The sequence below is a fragment of the Microtus pennsylvanicus genome, chromosome 1 (genome assembly GCF_037038515.1).
Source record: "Microtus pennsylvanicus isolate mMicPen1 chromosome 1, mMicPen1.hap1, whole genome shotgun sequence".
Taxonomy (NCBI): Eukaryota; Metazoa; Chordata; class Mammalia; order Rodentia; family Cricetidae; genus Microtus; species Microtus pennsylvanicus.
The window spans coordinates 63,744,336-63,764,685 of NC_134579.1; the positions used below are offsets into that span (position 1 = coordinate 63,744,336).

Genomic DNA, 20,350 nt, shown 5'->3' on the forward strand with positions numbered 1-20,350 from the left:
ATAGGTGTGTTACCATAACCAACTTTACACACACAGACACACTGAGTAAATAAATATAATAACAATGTAAAAGCCTTTTGAGCTCCTTGGCTTTATGGAGTGAGCTATGACCAAGACTTACCTGACCTCTATGATTTTTCTCTCCTTGTCCTTTTCTTTTCCATTTAACAGCTGTCGAGGCCGAGAATGTAGCTTGGTGGTGAAATGCCGGCATGCACAGGCCCTTAGTTCAATACTTGCCCCACATTGCTTCCCAAACCCAGCAACTTTAAAACCTGACAATAAAATGGGGGGGGCTTGTTAAAAAAAAACAACAAAACAAAACAAACAAACTGTTTGGGATGGAACCCAGGGTCCTTACTTGCACTTCCTAGCAAACAGCACTCTACCCCTGAGCTACAGACCAAGTTTGATTGTTTTAAAAAATGGGAGGATGTGTGTGGGAGCGTGTGTGTTCATGTGTGTAGGAACATATGCATGTACATGTATTTGCTTGTGCATGTTTGTGTGTGTAGGCTGGAAGGTGGTGTTGGGTGTCACCCCCAGGAAAGCTACCCCCCCACACCTTGGGAGGTAGATTTTTTCTCTGGCTGCCCAGTGAGTCCCCACACCTACCCATGCTGGGGTTACAGTGTGTACCATCACTCCTGGCGTTTTTATGTGGGCTCTGGGGATCAAATTCCGGCGTTTAAGCATTCAAAGCAACTGCTTTCCCAATGAGCCATCCCCACAACCACCTTGAATTTTTTTTAACATTAAATTTTAAGCTATGGAAGAAATGGAGCCTTTAATTTTGACCTTTTTAATGACTTGCACTTAAAAATGTTTAATATTTAGTAGTATCTGGGAAAGTTACAGAGGAATGATAAGGAAGGCTGTATAGATTTGCTTATTTTTTTCAAGTACATGATTCATTATGGTTCCTTTACATTAGTGAGAAAAGAACCAGAACTCAGCTGAAGACACGGGATGGAGTGAAGAGGAGAAGCTGCTGGTGTTTGTCACACTGTGGCTGATGACTGGGACAGTCTCTTTCTGGGTCAGTCCTTACAGCCTCTCCTCTCCCCCTTTACATGCTTATTTATTTATATTTTATTTTAATGGTCTTGCTCTGTTACCCTGCTGATATGGACTCCTGGGCTCTATTTTCCTGCCTCACTCTCAGCAGCTGGGACTACAGAACACTCGACCAGCACCAGCCTTAACACATCTGTGCATTTGATAGAGAAGTGTATTATCAGTGAAATGTATTACACAGTGAAATAAAATTGAATAATATATAAAATCTTATCAGTCTGTAACTATATGTTTAGAAGAGACTAGTGATTTAAGTAAATCTAATGTTGCTCATTTTAACAAATAATAATTTGAAAATTGAGTTAAGGTAAAAGGTCCAAGTGTAAACGAAGTTCCTGAAAGTCAGAGCTAAAACGCTTGCTCCTGGACTCCGCAGATCTCTGAGTGTCTGCGCTGCTGGGGACAGCTCAGACTGTCAGTCAGAGAAGTGACAGTGGCAGAGGTTTGCACCGTGTGTGCTGGGAACTCGGGCCTTTGTCGTGCAGTAGAGCGAGGGAGGGACAAGTCCCAAAGGAAGCCACTTCTTGGGGAGTTGTCTGAATAAATGTACCACTGTTGAAAATGCTGAACTTATCCAGAGGTATACTTAGAATGCAAATCCTTCCCTACAATGCCTGTTCTCCAATCCCCGCTCTTCTGCATTATATACTTCACGTCACATTTACCAGTCTGGGTTTCAACAGGGTTTTTTTTTGGAATTAACCTTATCCTAATTGTGTAATTTTCTTCTTCCTCTGTGTAATAATTTAATCTCATGTACCTATTTCCCTGTCAGTAAGATGGACTTCATTTGTTTATTTATTTTGAGATGAGGTGTCGCCGGGCTTAGAACTCCTAGGCTTAAGCCTCCTCCCACCTCCGCTTCCTGAGTGCTGGGATTCCCAGCATGCCTTGCAGCCTCTTTTAAGAACTTGCTCCCTTCCCGAAAGAGAAGAGGCTGTCAGTTATCTACATTTTTCTGGCTGTTGGACATCTTAGTTTAAAGTCGGTTGCAGTCTCCTTATAGAGATGGGTTTCTTTGGCTCAGGTGTGCGGTGAGTTTAAATGATGGAAAGGTGAGGATTACATTTCCCAGCTGAGGGAATGATGTGTAGTTAGAACAACACTCGAGGACCGTGGCCAGCTTGTGGGCCAGGAAGCAGCATTCTGGCTTCTGTGCTGTGTATTTGCCGCCTCCTGTGTTCTTGAAGCATATGCAAGAGGAGCTCAGTTACAATGGCGCATGCTTACTGAATAACTAACAGGATTTTAAATCTTGGAGATTTGGAAGCTTTAAAAATGTGTGTCCTTAGATGGAACTGATAAAGTGTTCTTTCAAAGGTCACCCAAGGTATTTATGGAAATAGGAAATAGGGTTTATATCCTGGCTGTCTTTTGTTTGGTCCATTGCTTGAGAAGAAGGAGGTAGTCTCCTATTAATATCCAATTAAAACAAAATTTGATTAGTTCTTAAAATAACGGTTGGAATATGGCTGGGACATCAGTAGGTATACGGAAATGGCGTGGGGAGTATGGTTGGCTCTGCGGTGGAAAGTCAGCACGCCTAAGGGTTGGGATCCTGTGGCCAGCACACACAGAGAACACGTGTAACTTGTGTTTTATTACACACCATTTTTAGTGTAAAATCTTACCCTTAACACGTTCTAATTGCAGCTGCTTCATTTGGTGTGTGGCCTTGTGGCCTCAGTGGCTTTCTCTTTGTCGTTAAGAGCATCTGGCTCACTGCTTACTTTCTTCTTTTTGTGCGACCTAATCTTTGCCGATTTTCCTATATTAAAATTATATCGACAGGAGAAAAGTGATCTGTATGAGCTATTTCTCATAGTAAAAGCCCCTTTAACTGTTAGTGCATTGCTCTTTGGTCTCATATACTTCACTATCTACAAGTCAGAGTCAGTTAAGGCCCAACTATTAAAATGTTTTCCTCTATTTTTCTTTTTGAAAGTAGGCGTTTGGATGATTTTATTTGATTAATGTGTCCTTCTGTATTTTCTGGTATCTTGCTTACATACCCTAACTCATTTTTTAAAACACAGACAGTTCAGAATACTGTTACTAATTTGAATCGTATTAGTGATTAAACGTAAGTTAGCCTGGGGACAGTAAGATGGCTTGGTATTAAGACCACTTGCTCCTCTTCTGGAGGACCTGGATTCGGTTCCCTTCACGGCATCAGAAGCTTCAACTGTCCCAACTTCTACTTCCGGGGATCTGACACCACTGGCCTCTGTGGGCGCTTGTGTGTATGTGTACAAAACCACATGCAGACATACATAACTACATGTAATTAAAAATAAATGTTAAAATAAGTTTGCCTAATGTATTTTCTTGTTTTCTTGTTGGCCTAGCCTATTATCTGTGGCATTGCATGATCATTAAATTTACATAAAGGATATTCATATCTATGTCTTCACTTAGAATGGAAAATTATTATTCAAGAGTAAAGTATACCTTTAAAGAAATAAACTAACTGACTTTATATTCAATTTTCCTAGGGCTGCTTTGGAAGAAGTAGAGGGAGATGTGGCGGAGTTGGAACTAAAACTCGATAAGGTAAACTTTGAAAAACATTCATTCTTTATTTTCCCTAGTGAATGGGTAGTGCCCTCACTCGGGGTTGGTTTATGTCACTGGGATCTCTGTGTGAGTAGGTGCTGTCCTCCTGATTGGACACAGGAGGAAATGAAGCCTAGAGACAGACAGTAGCTTGCCTGTTCAATTGTCAGAACAAGGATTTGTGTCCACATCTGACTTCAGAAGCCACAGAGGTTCCTTTAGCTAGAAGTTTGTTCCTGTCCTCTCCATCAGAATGTCCCATTTGTCATTTCTGATACTTGATGGGTTTTATATATAAGCTTATGATCCTAGTTGTAAATCCTAGATGTAAATCAAATACAAATAAAAATTTAAGTGTTCATTCCCTTTTTAAGCTAATTCTAGAAATACTTAAAATACTTAACAGTTATACAGTTATATCTTATATAAGGGTAAGCATACGCTGATTCCCATATTCTCTTGTTACTGACAATGGTTTTTGGATGTATGTCCTTGAAGCATTATCTGCTGTGAAACAGGCAGAAGCATTTGAATGAGAACTACATGGCTTTTGACCCATTTGTTCAGACTTCCTTCATAACTGCTGTTTGATGATATCTCTCCAGATTTCTGGAGATGGTGTACTCATAGATTAAATTCCTCTCCTGACAGTGATTTCGGTTGGACAATTAAATGGTATTGCCATGTAAAACAGTCTTTTCGGACCCTGTGGTACATAGGCATCACCTGGTCATCTTTTGGCGGGGCGGTGCAGGTTCCGATTCAGTCAAACTTAACCCAAAGAACCTTCAAATCTTAAATGATCAAAATACTGGAATCCTAGAGTCTTTCTTAACCAAAGGGGACCCAGAGTGTGTGGAAACTTAATAGTGTTTAGAATATTGTTCCCCGACCCCTGCCTTTCTTCTCAAAGCTCCACAGTTACTCTCTGTGTTTCTCTGGGGTAAGATCGTGATTCCCTATAAAATAAGCGCACCTGTCCAGATTCTTGAGCTGTTGTCTTTTGGGTGCTGTGGATGTTAGAGTAGACCATGAGGCACACAAGGGATGGTGATTATGGAAGTGTGGCAACGTGAGGAACTTTTGGGGGTGGTGCCTTCAGTTCCCAGCTTTCATAACATCATGCAAGGTAAGTTCTGCTTATGATATCATTGTAAATCATACCAGTGACCGACTAAACTTGTTTGGTGACTTAGTGCATGGTTATTTTGCATATGCTGTATGCCACCAGTAGTTGGTTCTGGCTTGTGCAGTCCTCTTGAGTGGTCATGTTCGTGGGTCCAGGTATGCACTCTGGAAGGCGTTCTGGTGTTTGCACTCTGGAAGGCGTTCTGGTGTTCGCAGCATCATGGCGTCTCACAGTAGCCATCTAGATTTGATCTCTGTGTTTACTGCATCTTTTCTTCGATGTGCTTGGTACCTGTCTGTGAAATCTCTCCTCAGTTTCCACCAGTTAAACATGGAAAAGGGAGAGGAGAAGAGAGGAGAGGAGAGCAGAGCAGAGGAGAGCAGAGCAGAGGAGAGGAGAGGAGAGGAGAGGAGAGAGGTCACTTACCAGGCAATGAGTTGTTTGTGCTCCTATCAACTGGCAAATGCCTATGACACAGTAATCTTTTAGTGAAAAGGTGCTGCTGGATGAATAGGCTAGGCTACCAGCCTGACGCTTTAGACCATGCTGACATTTATACGTACGCAAAAACTCTTGTTTTTAGCTTTTTATTATTTAGTTATATTTTTATCCATCACTGCCATTTAATAGGCAAAATCTCTGCCCTTTCTGCATCACCAAGCCAGCCCTTCCTCTTGGGCAACTACATGTGATTCTGCGCCTGTTCTCCTGTGATGGTGGCTGTGCTAATGCTGTCATGTATGTCTGTGGCCACAGTCTCTGTCTCACTGTTCGGCTGTAGTCTCTGAGCTCTAGAGTGCTGCTAGCCACCACTCTCTGACATCCTCATCTCTTTGTTCTCAGTCTCAGTACCTCTCTGTCTTAGGCCCCTTGCGCCTCTGGCCTTCTGTCCTGCTTGTTTGTGACTGCTTAGATAGATTTTTTTTCTTTTTCTTAGATAGGGTTTCTTTGTGTAGCCCTGGATGCCCTGGAACTCACTCTGTAGACCAGGCTGACCTTGAACTCACAGAGATCTGCCTGCCTCTGCCCCCTAAGTGCTGGGATTAAAGGCGTGTACCACGATTGTCTGGCTGACTTAGATTATTTTAAGAAAATGAAATTAATATATGTTTTAAAAAGAAGAGAACTCTTAAGAACCAAACTAGAATGTTGAAGTTGGCATTTTCTACAAGTATATAAATCCTACAATAACCAGCTAGTACCTACAGAGTTCACTACTGGCTATACAGTATAATCCAAACAGTTGTTGACATTTCAGTATATCACTATGAAAATGGTTAAAAGGACAATTGGTACAACCACACCTGAAACAAAGTTTATAAATGATTTTTGACTACAAAAAGGCGAATCAACTTCTATTTAAAGCTGTAAACAGCAGTGAAATATAAACACGGCACGTAAAGATTTGGTCCAACAGCCTTTAGTTTGGTTAAAAGTCTGTTGCTTGTAGATGAGAGGCATTAGTCCAGTGTGCTCCCTGCCCCAGCAATGCAGCCGTCTTTCCCCTGGAACTGTCAAGACCAACACTGCTGTTCCTACACTACAGGGCTTTTGCTGGTCTTAGTAAACGTATTACATCTTCTGTGTGAGTGATTGTATGGCATGGAACATCCCCGAAGCTTGCAGTTCTGTAAACTACAGGCATGTCTGCCCACACAGTTCTGTTTCTTGTCCTATCTTGATCTTAAATACAAACCAATTTTGGCATCAGTAAGATTTTGACATAGAAAATCTTGGATTTTTACACCTGTGAAACCCTTGTATCTGAGACTGAGAGCCTTGCCTTCTCCCCTCTGTTCTACCCCACAAATGCTTGCTGGTGGGGAGTGGCAATACTGTACAAGAGAAGATTCTGAGAACTCAGCCCTTAACCCACCAGCATCCTGGTCCCTCCAACCCTACGGTGCAAGACCTACAGCCTGTGAGCCGGGTTCAGGGCTGATCACAATGATGAAGAACCATTCCAGCAAAACAACCATCATTTGTTCTCAGAAACAATGAAAAAGTGTGATATAAAAAAGGCATTCGCAGAACAAATATAAAACCAGTAGTATCCTGCATCTCCAACTGTGTGCAGTGTTCTTGGTGGTCACCACCAGCTTCTATATGAAATACTCTTATCTGGTTATTAAAATGACAGTAAGTCACAGACATTGAGAAGATTGGAAAATCATTTTGTTCAGTTCCCCTGTGCCACGCACTCACAGGCCTGGCAAACAGGAATTAAGTACAGATGGGACAGGGGTGGCTTGCTCTGAGTTGGACACGGGAGTTTTCACGTAAAAACAGTCAGGCAGAAGGGAGGTGGGCTTACTGGGAGCACTAGTCCTGGGCCCTGAAAGGTCCTGAAACTGGTGAGCACGAAATTGCCCTGACAAGTTTTAAGAACACCACCCTGAGCACCGCCTTAGGTCCACCCAGCACAGCGCGGTCGCAGGTGTTCACCGACTGCAGTCGCCACAACCTCAGTGTCCTGCTGCTCCCTGGACAAGGGGTCCTGACCCATCACAGCCACAGGTGATGGTCTCCTGCTGCTGCTTTGCTTCAGGGGCCATTGCTACTTCTTCGACTGCTCAGCTCACTCTGGACGGCACCATTGGTGGCCGCTTCCTTTCACTGTGCACGTGTCTCTCATGCCTCTTGGCAAATGCCTCGGCGCAACAGCCACACACAAAAGGCTTTTCCCTGTGTCTTCTGTCGTGGTCTTTGAGGTGAGACTCGTGTTTGAAGACTTTTTCACACAAGTAGCATGCAAACAAATGGTTTCTCCTTGCTGTGAACCTATTTGGTTTTTTTTAGCCAGGGGCACAGAAGAGTGACTTCCTGTACACCTCACAGCTATATGACTTCGTCCCTGTGCAGACTTCTTGGTGTTCTTTTAGGTGGGCCTGGGTGTGAAACTTTTTGTATATATTTTACAAGGAAATGACTTGTCCACTGTATGGAATTTTGCAGACTTCTTAGTCTGCTTTTATTAGAAAAGAAAAAGTCTTACCTTGTGCCTGGCAGGCAACTTGCTCCCACTGGTGACCAAAAAAATACTCACTCAAAAGATGTCCCTAGTGGCCATTGTCTGTCCTGGAGTCCGACCATCTTACACCTCGCTCACTTCATCATTAAATGTTAAGGCTGGAGGCATCTGGGACCCAGATCTTTGCATTCTGGGGTTTGTGTGGATTCTCCTCACTCCTGAGCATAGTTGTGGCTGACTTGCTGTCCTGACTAGGAGAGAGAGAGTTCCTTCTACTGTGTCTTCTTCTGACTGTGCATTATCATCCTGAGTATCTCTACCAGGGGAGATTTAGCTGGACCCCATACTGTGTATCCCAAGTTTCTTCCCCATCATCACCCTGAGCATCTCCAGCGGGGCGATTTAGCCCCATGCTAATGATTCTTTTGCCCCAGCCTCTGAAGGCTAGGGCTATAGCCACCACCACGCCTAGTGGAATTCCCCTTTTCTGAAGCTTTATGATGTAATCTGCCCAAATCCTAGGCTGTAATGAAGTTACAGTCTGTTTGGTAAAGCTACAGATTCCCGAAATGCTAGATGCCATTTCTTTCCTCCAGAGCAGAAGGCAGGTCTCTTGCTGCCTCCTCAGTGTCCCTGCATGGCTCCTCTGTGGCCCTGCGTGGCTGACTGCTGAGACTATTGTAGTGCTCTTCACAGATCACAGGTCTATTGTCGCCTCTTCCGTGGCCCTGCGTGTCTGACCACTAAGATTGGCACAGTGCTCTTCATAGATCACAGATCCCTCGCTGCCTCCTCTGTGGCCCTGCATTGATCCACCTTGGCCCTGCGTGTCTGACCACTAAGATTGGCACAGTGCTCTTCATAGATCACAGATCTCTCGCTGCCTCCTCTGTGGCCCTGCATTGATCCACCTTGGCCCTGCGTGGCTGACCACTAAGACTGACACAGTGCTCTCATACTGCTTGGTGGGAATGTTTTTATTTCTTCCTCCTAGTCTAGAAACAGCACGTTCTTTTGCAGTAATGAAAATCTCTTTTTCTGTGCAAACCCTCTGTCGCCTCTCTGCTTTCCCTTCTCTGCCTTCTCTTTGTTTTATATAAAGTGAAAACAGAAGCAAGTAGCAGGCAGGAACCTTGCTGACAGGGAAGCCGACCTCTGCTGGGTAGCTACCAGGTACCTGTGGTGGCTCTGCTGGGATTTTTGTGTGGTGGCTCTGGATAGAAGCCTCCTGTAGGTTAGTGCCATTGTTATTATCATTCAGGGAGCCTCACAAGTTTGTTAAGGCTAAGGTCACCTAGATCCACTTAAATGCCGTTAGGATTTGAGTTTAAATAGACTGAGCTGAAAATCCAGTTTTAATCATGCTGTACTATTAGCCTTTCCTTTTAATTTAATTATTTTTGATATTCAATTTGTTGAGTAACATTACCTATATGGAACAAAATTCAAAGGCAGGAGAAGTGTGCCCAGTGAAAGCTGCTGACCATCTGACCCTCTGCTGGAGGACTATACACACCTAGTGCCTTTTGACCATCTGACCCTCTGCTGGAGGACTATACACACCTAGTTCCCTTTGACCATCTGACCCTCTGCTGGAGGAGTATACACACCTAGTGCCTTTCGACCATCTGACCCTCTGCTGGAGGAGTATACACACCTAGTTCCCTTTGACCATCTGACCCTCTGCTGGAGGAGTATACCCACCTAGTGCCTTTCGACCATCTGACCCTCTGCTGGAGGAGTATACCCACCTAGTGCCCTTTGACCATCTGACCCCTCTGCTGGAGGAGTATACACACCTAGTGCCTTTCGACCATCTGACCCTCTGCTGGAGGAGTATACCCACCTAGTGCCTTTCGACCATCTGACCCTCTGCTGGAGGAGTATACCCACCTAGTGCCCTTTGACCATCTGACCCCTCTGCTGGAGGAGTATACACACCTAGTGCCTTTCGACCATCTGACCCTCTGCTGGAGGAGTATACACACCTAGTGCCTTTCGACCATCTGACCCTCTGCTGGAGGAGTATACCCACCTAGTGCCTTTCGACCATCTGACCCTCTGCTGGAGGAGTATACCCACCTAGTTCCCTTTGACCATCTGACCCTCTGCTGGAGGAGTATACACACCTAGTTCCCTTTGACCATCTGACCCTCTGCTGGAGGAGTATACACACCTAGTGCCTTTCGACCATCTGACCCTCTGCTGGAGGAGTATACACACCTAGTGCCTTTCGACCATCTGACCCTCTGCTGGAGGAGTATACACACCTAGTTCCCTTTGACCATCTGACCCTCTGCTGGAGGAGTATACACACCTAGTTCCCTTTGACCATCTGACCCTCTGCTGGAGGAGTATACCCACCTAGTTCCCTTTGACCATCTGACCCTCTGCTGGAGGAGTATACCCACCTAGTTCCCTTTGACCATCTGACCCTCTGCTGGAGGAGTATACCCACCTAGTTCCCTTTGACCATCTGACCCTCTGCTGGAGGAGTATACACACCTAGTGCCTTTCGACCATCTGACCCTCTGCTGGAGGAGTATACCCACCTAGTTCCCTTTGACCATCTGACCCTCTGCTGGAGGAGTATACACACCTAGTTCCCTTTGACCATCTGACCCTCTGCTGGAGGAGTATACACACCTAGTGCCTTTCGACCATCTGACCCTCTGCTGGAGGAGTATACCCACCTAGTTCCCTTTGACCATCTGACCCTCTGCTGGAGGAGTATACACACCTAGTTCCCTTTGACCATCTGACCCTCTGCTGGAGGAGTATACCCACCTAGTTCCCTTTGACCATCTGACCCTCTGCTGGAGGAGTATACACACCTAGTGTCTTTCAACCATCTGACCCTCTGCTGGAGGAGTATACCCACCTAGTTCCCTTTGACCATCTGACCCTCTGCTGGAGGAGTATACACACCTAGTTCCCTTTGACCATCTGACCCTCTGCTGGAGGAGTATACACACCTAGTGCCTTTCGACCATCTGACCCTCTGCTGGAGGAGTATACACACCTAGTGCCTTTCGAATTCTTGCGGAAATTTTCTAAGCATGCAAAAGAATATGCATGTATTTTATTGAAATATTAGTATTTGTAAAAATATTATTTTTTAAAATATACTTTGGATGCTATTAATTTGTCACTTGTTGTAGGGCTGTCGTTGTTTTTGGTGCCAGGGATTGGATTTGAGCCTGTTGCATGCTAGGCAACCTCTACAGTTCAGCCACACCCCAGCACTGACCTTCTCTGGGTATTTTATTATGCTGCATGTATATAACACACCCATATGTCATGTGGATGAATCACAATGAGGATACAATGAGAGATGGAGGAGGGAGGGAGGAAGGGAGCAAGGAAAGGCTGATGCAGGCTCAGTCCCGAGGCCATAATCAATGCCTAACACAGGCATTGGAGAAACCCTTCTTTTCCTAGTAGTTTCCAGTGAGGCTGGTTAGTCATTTCGTAGGTCTGCTCTGGTGGGGCGAGCCTGAGCCGTGTGGCTAACTTACAGTGCCGGTTTATGTGCTTTTCTCCAGTAACCACAGCTGAAAAGTGTGGCTATATTTTCATCACAGTGCTGCCCACACACCTTCTCTTCCTTCTAGGGTGTACGTGTGTGTGTGTGTGTGTGTGTGTGTATTTGTGTGTGCGTGTGTGTACGTGTGTGTGTGTGTACGTGTGTGTGTACGTGTGTGTGTACGTGTGTGTGTACGTGTGTGTGTGCGCGCGTGTGTGCGCGCGTGTGTGTACGTGTGTGCGCGCGTGTGTGCGTGCGTGTGTGTGTACGTGTGTGTGTGTGTGCGTGTGTGTGTACGTGTATGTGTGTGTGTGCGTGCGTGTGTGTGCGTGTGTGTACGTGTGTGTGTGCGTGTGTGTGTGCGTGTGTGTGTACGTGTGTGTGTGCGTGCGCGTGTGCATGATGAACTGAACTCACGTGTAGGTGAGTGCTCTACCGCTGACCTCCATTCCCGAGCCCCTCTTTTAGGAGGATTTAATAAATACTTACGGGCTTAAATTATGGATTTGAATGTGATGTCCTGGAGAGCCTTTGGGTCCCAACAGGTCGACATTTTGCTGTCGCTCTTCCTGTGAATTTACCTTCTAAGGCAAAGGAGAATGCCGTTCACTACTCTACTTGCTGATGAAATGTGATTTGTATCGAGTAGGCTCACTCATGTAACTGCTAACGCGGTCGACTAAGGCCCATCTCCATTCACTTCCCTTCCGACTTTGTCTTCTTTCCCAGCTCGTGAAGCTCTGTATCGCGATGATCGACACTGGCAAAGCCTTCTGTGCGGCCAATAGACAGTTCATGAACGGGATCCGAGACCTAGCACAGTACTCCAGCAGCGACGCCGTCGTCGAGGTTGGTATCACTGAGAGGACAGGTGAAGTGATGAGATCATCATCACGTATTTATCTACCTACTAATGGTTAGAGCGAACTTAGCCAGAGGAGAAGGCTGCCATTCCTCGGAGCCAAGTTCCACAGTTGTGTTTTTTTAAAGGTAGTAGTATGTTAAAGTTTGATTTCTTGTTGTGCATACTTAGCATCACCGCCCTACCCTCGCTTCGCAGACTTGAGGTTTGCATGCACACAGGTGAGCTGAAGCAGGCAGGGGTCACGAGCAGAATCAGGTCACCAATGGGTGACTATTAACCTACTCAGATCAGAACAGAGCCCAGCTGTGTGCCTGGAGCTGTATTGCTTCTGGCTGGCCTGTGGCCCCGGGTTAGCATATATCCCTTGCTGTGTTCTATAGTGCTACTGGTGTTTCTCTCATGGTGGAAACTAGATTGGGAAGAAACAGGTATGTTGTGATAATTACGTGATCCAGAGTTGCTTACAGAGGCACACTGTTGATGCTGCTATCAAACCTTTAGAATCGCATGTTGCAGATGGGGCAGTACCAATTCCTTGATTTTTCTAGGCCTTAACATGTTATCACATGTAGACGTGTGGTGGACATGACCTCTGCAGATCATGTGAGTTATTGAGGTTGTCCTTGGAAGTAAGTGTTGTTTACAGGCTAACCTGAGTTTTGTCAGATTACATGCTAAGTAATATTTTTGTGACTTATTTTAGTAGCTTGCAAGTGACTTGATTTTCCTTTGGTTTCTTCCTTACAGACAAGTTTGACCAAGTTTTCTGACAGTCTTCAAGAAATGATAAATTTTCACACAGTAAGTATCAGTGAGTAGGTGATACCATGATCGTTTTAATTTTTTAATTTTCTTTATTTTTTTAAACATTTTTTATGGTTTATTAAACTTTATTTTATATGCATTGGTGTGACGGTGTCAGATCCCCTAGAAATGGATCTTCAGACAGTTGTGAGCTGCCATGTGGGTGCTGGGAATCGAACCCGGGTCCTCTGGAAGAGGAGTCAGTGTTCTTAACCGCTGAGCCATCTCTCCAGCCCCCTGTTGACACTCTTGAGAGGCAGTCTTTTATGAGATGACTTGATTGGTCTTCTATTGGGGTGTGTGTGGTGGGGAAGAAAGGAAGTGGGTCTGCTTTCTTCATTTCCAGTTCTAGCATAGTAAGTCTTTTCCCACCGTGCTCAATGAGCATGGCTTGTATGAGCCATGGTTATTACTGGAGCGTGGACAGTTTCCCAATGGCTTCACCACTGCGGAAAATGATATTCCCCCATAATAAACTCAATACCATAAAATAACACTCATTAAAGTTATTTTTCCACTTTGAGTTCTGTGCAATGTTTTTGGGAGTTGGGGGACTGGGTTGGTCTTATTGTGGCTGAAGTTATATATCAGTGTTATTTGAGTTGTTAGCTGTTTCAGAAATGGGCAGGTGCAACTCTTTGCCTCAAAAAAAAGGATGCATTTATTTTTATTTGTATTTCATGTGTATGCGTGTTTTGCCTACATGTATGAGCATGCCTGGTACCCGCAGAGGTCAGAGGAAGGCACCAGACCCCCTGGAACAACTGGCGCTAAAGATGGTTGTGAACCACTGTTTGTTTGGGTGTTGGGAATCAAACCTGAGTCCTCTGGAGATGCAAACAGTGCTCTTAACCACTTAGCCGTCTCCCCAGTCACTGAAAACATCCGATATAGTCTATAGTCTAATTTCATAATATAATTTCTGCAGTCCTAGGAGGTATTTTGGCTTTAGTTTATACTTGGTAATCATATAAGTGGTCACTTGTTCTGGTGTTTGAGCCAGTCTCACAGAAGATCACTGTTTCTTATGTTGCAGAAGCTTAGAGCATACATATCTATATATGTATCTATTTCCCTAAATATCTTTTCAGTATGCAATAGTCACTTGGAGTTGAAGTAATATATGAATCATTTGTTAACATTGATTTATTTAATAACTTTTTGAGATAAAAAGATTTAGGTTGAGGGAGATAATGTGAACTACTGTATTTGTCTTCTGGGTATAATTATGGGAAGTTGTTCAACGTGGTGCAGATGGACCTGCTTAGCAGGTCTTATGAAATACATTATGAAATGAATTTTGAAATGCAGTGATGCATGCCATAAGGTCCAGAAGTTGGTAATAGTGTTTGTATGTGTGTGTATACAGTTCTGTATTAAGATGTTTTAAATAAATTGTGTTGAAATGTAAAGAATTATTTAGTAAAGAAAAAAAACATTAGCTCACTTTGGTCAGTCTAGTATTATTAGAAAGTGGAATTTTCAAAAAAGAGTTTGAGACTATAAACCTATAGTCTTCCTAAGATTTAATATGTACATTTAGTTTCGTTTGCTTATGTAACTTTTTCAATAACTAAAAATAAGAAAGAATCAAAAAATCAAAAATGCTCGGGCTAGCTGTCATCACAAGCCAGGTAAAAACACCAAGAAGTAACAGCTGACGTAACAATCAATTTACTGTAATAGAATTTTCCAGGCCGGGGTAGTGACGTGGAGGAATGAGCTGTGTACACTGTCAATGCGAGAAGTCACGGCCAGCACCGGTAGTGAGTTCGAGATGGAAACACAGAGGGATGAAGGGGTACAACTTTGCAGGATGACTCCCTGTCTGAACTCTGTTACCAGAGGAAGTCACAGCAGCATCAAAGAGAGCTCAGCAGCAGGAAACCCAGAATGACCATCAATATCTTGTGTGTGGCCACACTCTTGTTTATTGGGCAGGAGGTGAAGCCGCCTGCTAGCCTCTGCTCCTGCCTCTGGCTGGGTTGCTTGTCTGTGGCCAGAGGAGTCCACGTGTCTGCTGTGAAGCCTGGCTGGTGTTGCCTGGGTATCTAGCACCTGTCATTTCTTAAGACCAAGGTCTGGAAGTCAAACCGCTTCCTTTTCTGCTGCAGTCACAGCCAGGTCAAATTCAAGATAAGAGAATAAAGTTGGCTTTATTCTCTTGGCTGTACAGTGATGTGCTTCTGCGGGCATGGGAGAACTGTTGGCAACCTCTGTATATAAAGCTGTTTGTCACAGTTTTAAACATCTAATGTGTGACATTTGTATGTCTGTAGTAAATTGGTCTTCATTTATTTATGACATCTATATCAGAATTCTTTGTTTGTTTGTTTGCTTTATTTTTTTTGTTTTTCAAGACAGGGTTTGTCTGTGCAGCCCTGGCTGTCCTGAAACTCACTCTGTAGACTAGGCTGGCCTTTCTCTGTAAAGTAGCCCTGTCTGTTCTGGAGCTTGCTCTGAAGACCAGGCTGGCCTTGAACTCAGGGATCCTCTGCCTCCTGAGTGCTGGTCCCTGGCCCAGCAGCATCCGTGTTACCAGCATCACCTGTAAACTTGTTGGACCTACAGAGCCTCAGCTCCAGCTCTAGATCTGTGTCATCAGAGAAGCTAGCAGCCAGTTAGAAAGGGCCAAATCTAGTCCCTTGCTCTTATTTATTTATTTATTTTTACTTATTTTTCAGGTCGTTTTATTCGAATATAGCTTTACTTATGTTTATGACAAGGTTGAATAATTGTGATACTCAGTGCATATCTCAAGGGATTAAAACACTTGTGTCTGGCCCTTTCCAGAGGAAGTGTGCTGACTTTGTTCTGTGAACCTCTTAATCTTTGTCTAATTCTGGCCTGTGAAACCCATCAAAGAGGCAACTTTCTGTATTTGTGAACATCATTTAGTAATTTAGCTGCCTTTGGTAAATTCTCAGTGAAGTTAGGTTGCAACCCAGCCTAATTAAGGTTAGAGTCTTTGGTGGTAAGGACTAGGAATCCAGAAATATGTGGCTGGTTTGTTTGTCTGTCTGTCTGTCTTCCCTGTTTTTCTGTAAAGCACCCTGGTCACCCTGAATCTTCAGTTCAGTGTGACTATAGAAGAGCTGCCTGGAGACCTTAGTAAATGTGGATCTTGATCCTTTCTCCTCTCTACCTTTCCCTTTCATATCCTTCCTCTTCTCCTCCCTCCTTCTCCCCTTCCTTCCCTTTCCTATTTTCTTTTCCCTCTTTCCTTTCTCCTCCTTTAGTTCCCCCTTTCTTTCCCTTCCTTACTGCCAGGGTTTCTGATAGTCTAGGTTAGCCCAATGCTCACTATGTACCTAGGCTGCCTTCCGTTTGTAATCTTCCTGCTTCTGCCTCCTGTTTGCTGCTGGCGCATTGGCCTGCTCCTCCATGCTGGGCAGCGAATCTGCATTTCTAAGAACAAGTTGGTGTTGCTCTCTCAGCCAGGTCAGGCTGGCCTGGAACTCACGGCCCTTCTGTCTCAGCCTCTCAAATGCCTAGCCCTCAAATGTTGGCCTTTTGATTTTAAGACCTAACCCAGTAGAGAATCATTGCCTGACGTCAGAGGAAAGGTCTATAGATTATCATGGGCAGAAGATGTAGAAAAAGTGCAACAAATTCAAACGTTTGTTACCTGTTGGAAGTTGTAATAATGAATCTTCATCGTCAATCAAGTGGAATTTGAGCCACCTAGGAGATACTGTGCTGGGCAGTCTGTAAAGACATTTCAGATTTAACCGAGGAAGGAAGACACTCCTCAGTGTAGGTGCCCCTGTCCCACGGGTTGAGGTCCCAGACCGAGTAGAGACAAAGGCAGACTGAGGACCAGCATTTGTCTTCTCTGCTTTCTGACCACAGATGTGCCTCACGCCCTGGCCACCAGTCAGAGCCATTGCTGACTCATTGCTGTGCCCTGCCTCTTACCGTGAGCAGAATATAAACCCTTCCTTCCCCAGGTCACCTGAGTCACAGCGATGAGAAGTCACTAAGACAGAGTGTGATGAATGGGACTGATGAGTGTGATAAGCCTGACCATGTGATTGGTAGGATTTAGAACTGGTTTGCAGGAGGGATGGGGGAGAAGCCTTCCAAGCAGAACTTAATGGACCATTCAGAATACTGATGGAGATGTGGATGTTAAAGACTGTCATAGATTTCAGAGCATGCCAAGGACTCTTGGGAATTGAGCTAGAAGCCATTCATGTTATATTCTGGAAAGCAATCTGACTCTACTCTGCCCATGTTCTGAGAACTAGAGAGACTGAGTTAAAGAGCCCTGGACCAATGGGATTGGAGGAGGACATTTCAAGACGTCACAGCATCCAGGTTGTGTCATGGTTACCACTCACTCCTCCGGTCCAAGTTCCAGTGAGAGAGAGCACAGGGAGGATGGAAAGCTATGGAAGGTGTGGTTTGGTGAGGAGTGTAACAAATGCAAAGTCCTGGATAAGCAGGGTGTGGAGAAAGCCCTGTGATCATTACAGAGATTAGCTGTGTTAAGGAGCACCCTGACAGTTTGTACTGGGACAGTAAGTAAAGAACCTCAAGGGCAAGACCCCACCATTAAAGGCTGCATACAACATGTGAAAGGAGAAAGACAACCAGGAGAACCCATGTATGGCTTCCCTTCTTGAAAACAACCTTCTAGGGAAGTGTTTGTTTCCCTAGGTTCAGCCACAAGGTGCACGGCGGTCCAGCTGTTGTAGAAGGGGGCCAGACTGCATCTTGAGCTGTTAGCAGAGTATGCCAGCCTCGTCCACATGGTGCTGATTTTGCTGGCATGCAAAATGCAAGAACATAGGGTCATGAAGTCTTCCAAGATTCTGGAAAACTGCTGAAGCAAGGTTGGATTCCAGGCAAGGAGATCATTTGTGAATGAAGTCTAAGTTGCAGTGGAGACCCAGGATGTTGGGGATGCCAGGATCCTCGTACAGCAGTAGGCAAAAGCTGCAGGGACCAAGTGGAGTCGACATGAGAGAGAACTGGAGGAGCAGGGCTGCCCACGGCCTTTAGAGCCCCAAAGATGCCAAGAGCCCTAAATGTTGTATATGTAACTGCAGGATTTTATGCTTCCCCAACTGGATTTTGGTCTGATCCTTCCTTGCTAGGTCCCTATTCCTCCGTTTTGGAGTGAGCATACTTTGTCTCATTACATTTTGGAAGTAGTTAACTTGTTTATTAATTTTATAATGCCTCAAAATTAAGACATGCGTTGAGTCTTACAAGAGAAATTAGGCTTTTTTTGAGTCATGTTGGAACTGCTAAGTCTGAGGGGACTTTGGAAGTAAGATGAACGCATTTTGCATTATGAGATGGCCGTGAGTCTCAGGAAGCCGGGGTGGAATGTTGAGATTAAAAGTGATCTATTTGGATATCAAGTCTCCTCATGATCAGTGTGACTTGATCTAGAATCACGTTGGAGGCTCTCCTCTGGGCATGTCTGTAAGGGTGGTTTAACGAGGGATCGAAGAGCCACCTTGAGTGTGGGTGGCACCAACCAACCCATGCTGGGGTCCAGGAAGGGGTCAAAGGCAGAGGAGAAACTGAGCTGAGCACCGCAATTCATCTTTTTCTGCTTCCTGCGTGGAGATGCCATGTAACACGCCGTCTCATGCGCGTGCTGTCACGGCTGCATCTTCTCTCCCTGCCATGCCTTTCCTGTGATGGAGTCGAAATAAACTTCTTTTAAAAGTTGGTTTTGTCGGTGATTTTTGTCACAACAGTAACAGCAACTAATGAGGAACGTAACCACTGAAGGTTACACGACAGAGCCTTCTTGATTTGTTTTAGCTCTTGCTATTACAGGCCTAGTGAGATTGAGCAAAAGATTCAGTGACCCTACAGGGTCAAAAGCCTGCCCCTTAGGAGAGGATTTGGAAGGGGCAATAATGATTTTGTGTCCTGGAGTCATCAGGTAGGAGACATGTGGTCCCTGGATGATACAAGTTATAAAGACTTGAGAACATGCGCTCCCAGAGTCAGTGGTTCCTATATAAAGCGGCAGAAACGAGAAGCAGGGTTTATGCTACCTGTAGATTTGTTACCGCTTCCCCACCCTCCTGCTGACTTTGTGAAGTGATTTCTCTGCCATTTTTGATGTGCTTCTGGGCTTTCATCTTTTCTTGAGCACAGCACGGAATATGTTGTCCTAACGGGACCCAGGCACAATGGGAAATAGCTTGCGTGTGAGCACTGATTGCCAAGTCCTGAGATAACGCGACATTTTGTCGTTCGCGGTTGCTCACAGCAAGAGTGTCACATTTCTAGAAATGGAAGTGAGCCTTAGCTTTCTCTTGGTGACCGTCATAGCTGTTTACCTTTAGCATCTGAAAAGGTGTAGGTTGGTGACCAGGAGCTGAGCTAAGACTCCAGCTGACTAATTGAGGCAGCTCTGCATACAGCTCAGCACTGGGGAAACCTGTCAGGAGGTAGCTTATGTCTTAACATTGGCAAATAGGAACCGCTTTTATTCAGTTGCTCCTGCATTAGCAGCCTTGACTCCCCCAGAGTGGATGAGATACAAACGCATAGGCCAGCCTCGCGCAATGGCAGTGCCTGCAGCACCAGCACCAGGGAGCCTGGGGCAGGAAGACCGTGTGCTTGAAGGCAGCCTGAGCAAGAAACATAATGACTTTCCAACCAGCCTGGCCTACATAGTGAAGTCTTGTTTCCGAAAGACACAAACAAGTGGGATTAATGGGTTTCTTAAAATACTTCTCTTACTATTCAAATGCATATAGATTTTTATTTTGGGAATGCAGTATTTTGGAGGATATGGATGATAGGTTACAATTTTGGAATACATTTTTTCCTTTGGAATGCTTTTACACCTTTGCTGTGGAATAGGGTACATACTGCATAACTATAAATGTTGGTAAACTCTGACATTTTGTGCCCCCAGAGTTTCCTTTTGCTTCTCTGTAATTCCTTCTCTCTTCCTCAGTCCTCCTCATTCCTAGCCAGTTCTCTGTAGTCTGTCATAATTAATTAATTTGTTTTGAGGCGTTCTCATAACTTTCACTCTTAATCATTCTTGGACTCAGTCATAGTATGTGTATAGTAGTTGGTTTCTTCTTATTGCTCAGTAACAATGGATCACATGAGTATATCACCGTGCGTATATGCACTCATTGTTCCTGCCTGTGTTATCTGTCTACTGCCATATTTCAGTTAACCCCAAACTTAGAGCTTACGATACAAACCTCTAGGACCTCCTCGTTTTCTGAGCTAGGAGTTTGGGAGAGCGTCACTTGGTGGCTCTGGCTCAATGTCTTTGACGAGATGCTGCCTCAGTATTGGGGCTGGGACCTTCATCAAGTCCTCACATGGGCTGGCAGGAGACATTGCACTCCTTAGCTGGAGGCCCATGTTCTTCACCAAGGACCGTCTTTGCAGGGCTGCATGAGTGTTCTTATGGCATGGAGTCTG

The 20,350-nt window shown here is 44.8% G+C and overlaps 1 protein-coding gene across 5 annotated transcripts in view; it reads left to right on the forward strand.

Moving 5' to 3' along the window:
- Acap2 (ArfGAP with coiled-coil, ankyrin repeat and PH domains 2) overlaps positions 1-20,350 on the forward strand; it is a 122,480-nt gene that overhangs the window by 41,321 nt on the left and 60,809 nt on the right. For all 5 annotated transcript variants that reach the window (XR_012910083.1, XM_075967447.1, XM_075967437.1 and 2 more), the window contains exons 2-4: positions 3,573-3,630; positions 11,989-12,108; positions 12,872-12,925. Coding sequence is in view for 4 of the 5 variants with exons in the window: in XM_075967447.1 (XP_075823562.1) it covers positions 3,573-3,630; positions 11,989-12,108; positions 12,872-12,925 (232 nt within the window). In the remaining variant the exon portion in view is untranslated. The remainder of the gene's footprint in view (positions 1-3,572; positions 3,631-11,988; positions 12,109-12,871; positions 12,926-20,350) is intronic.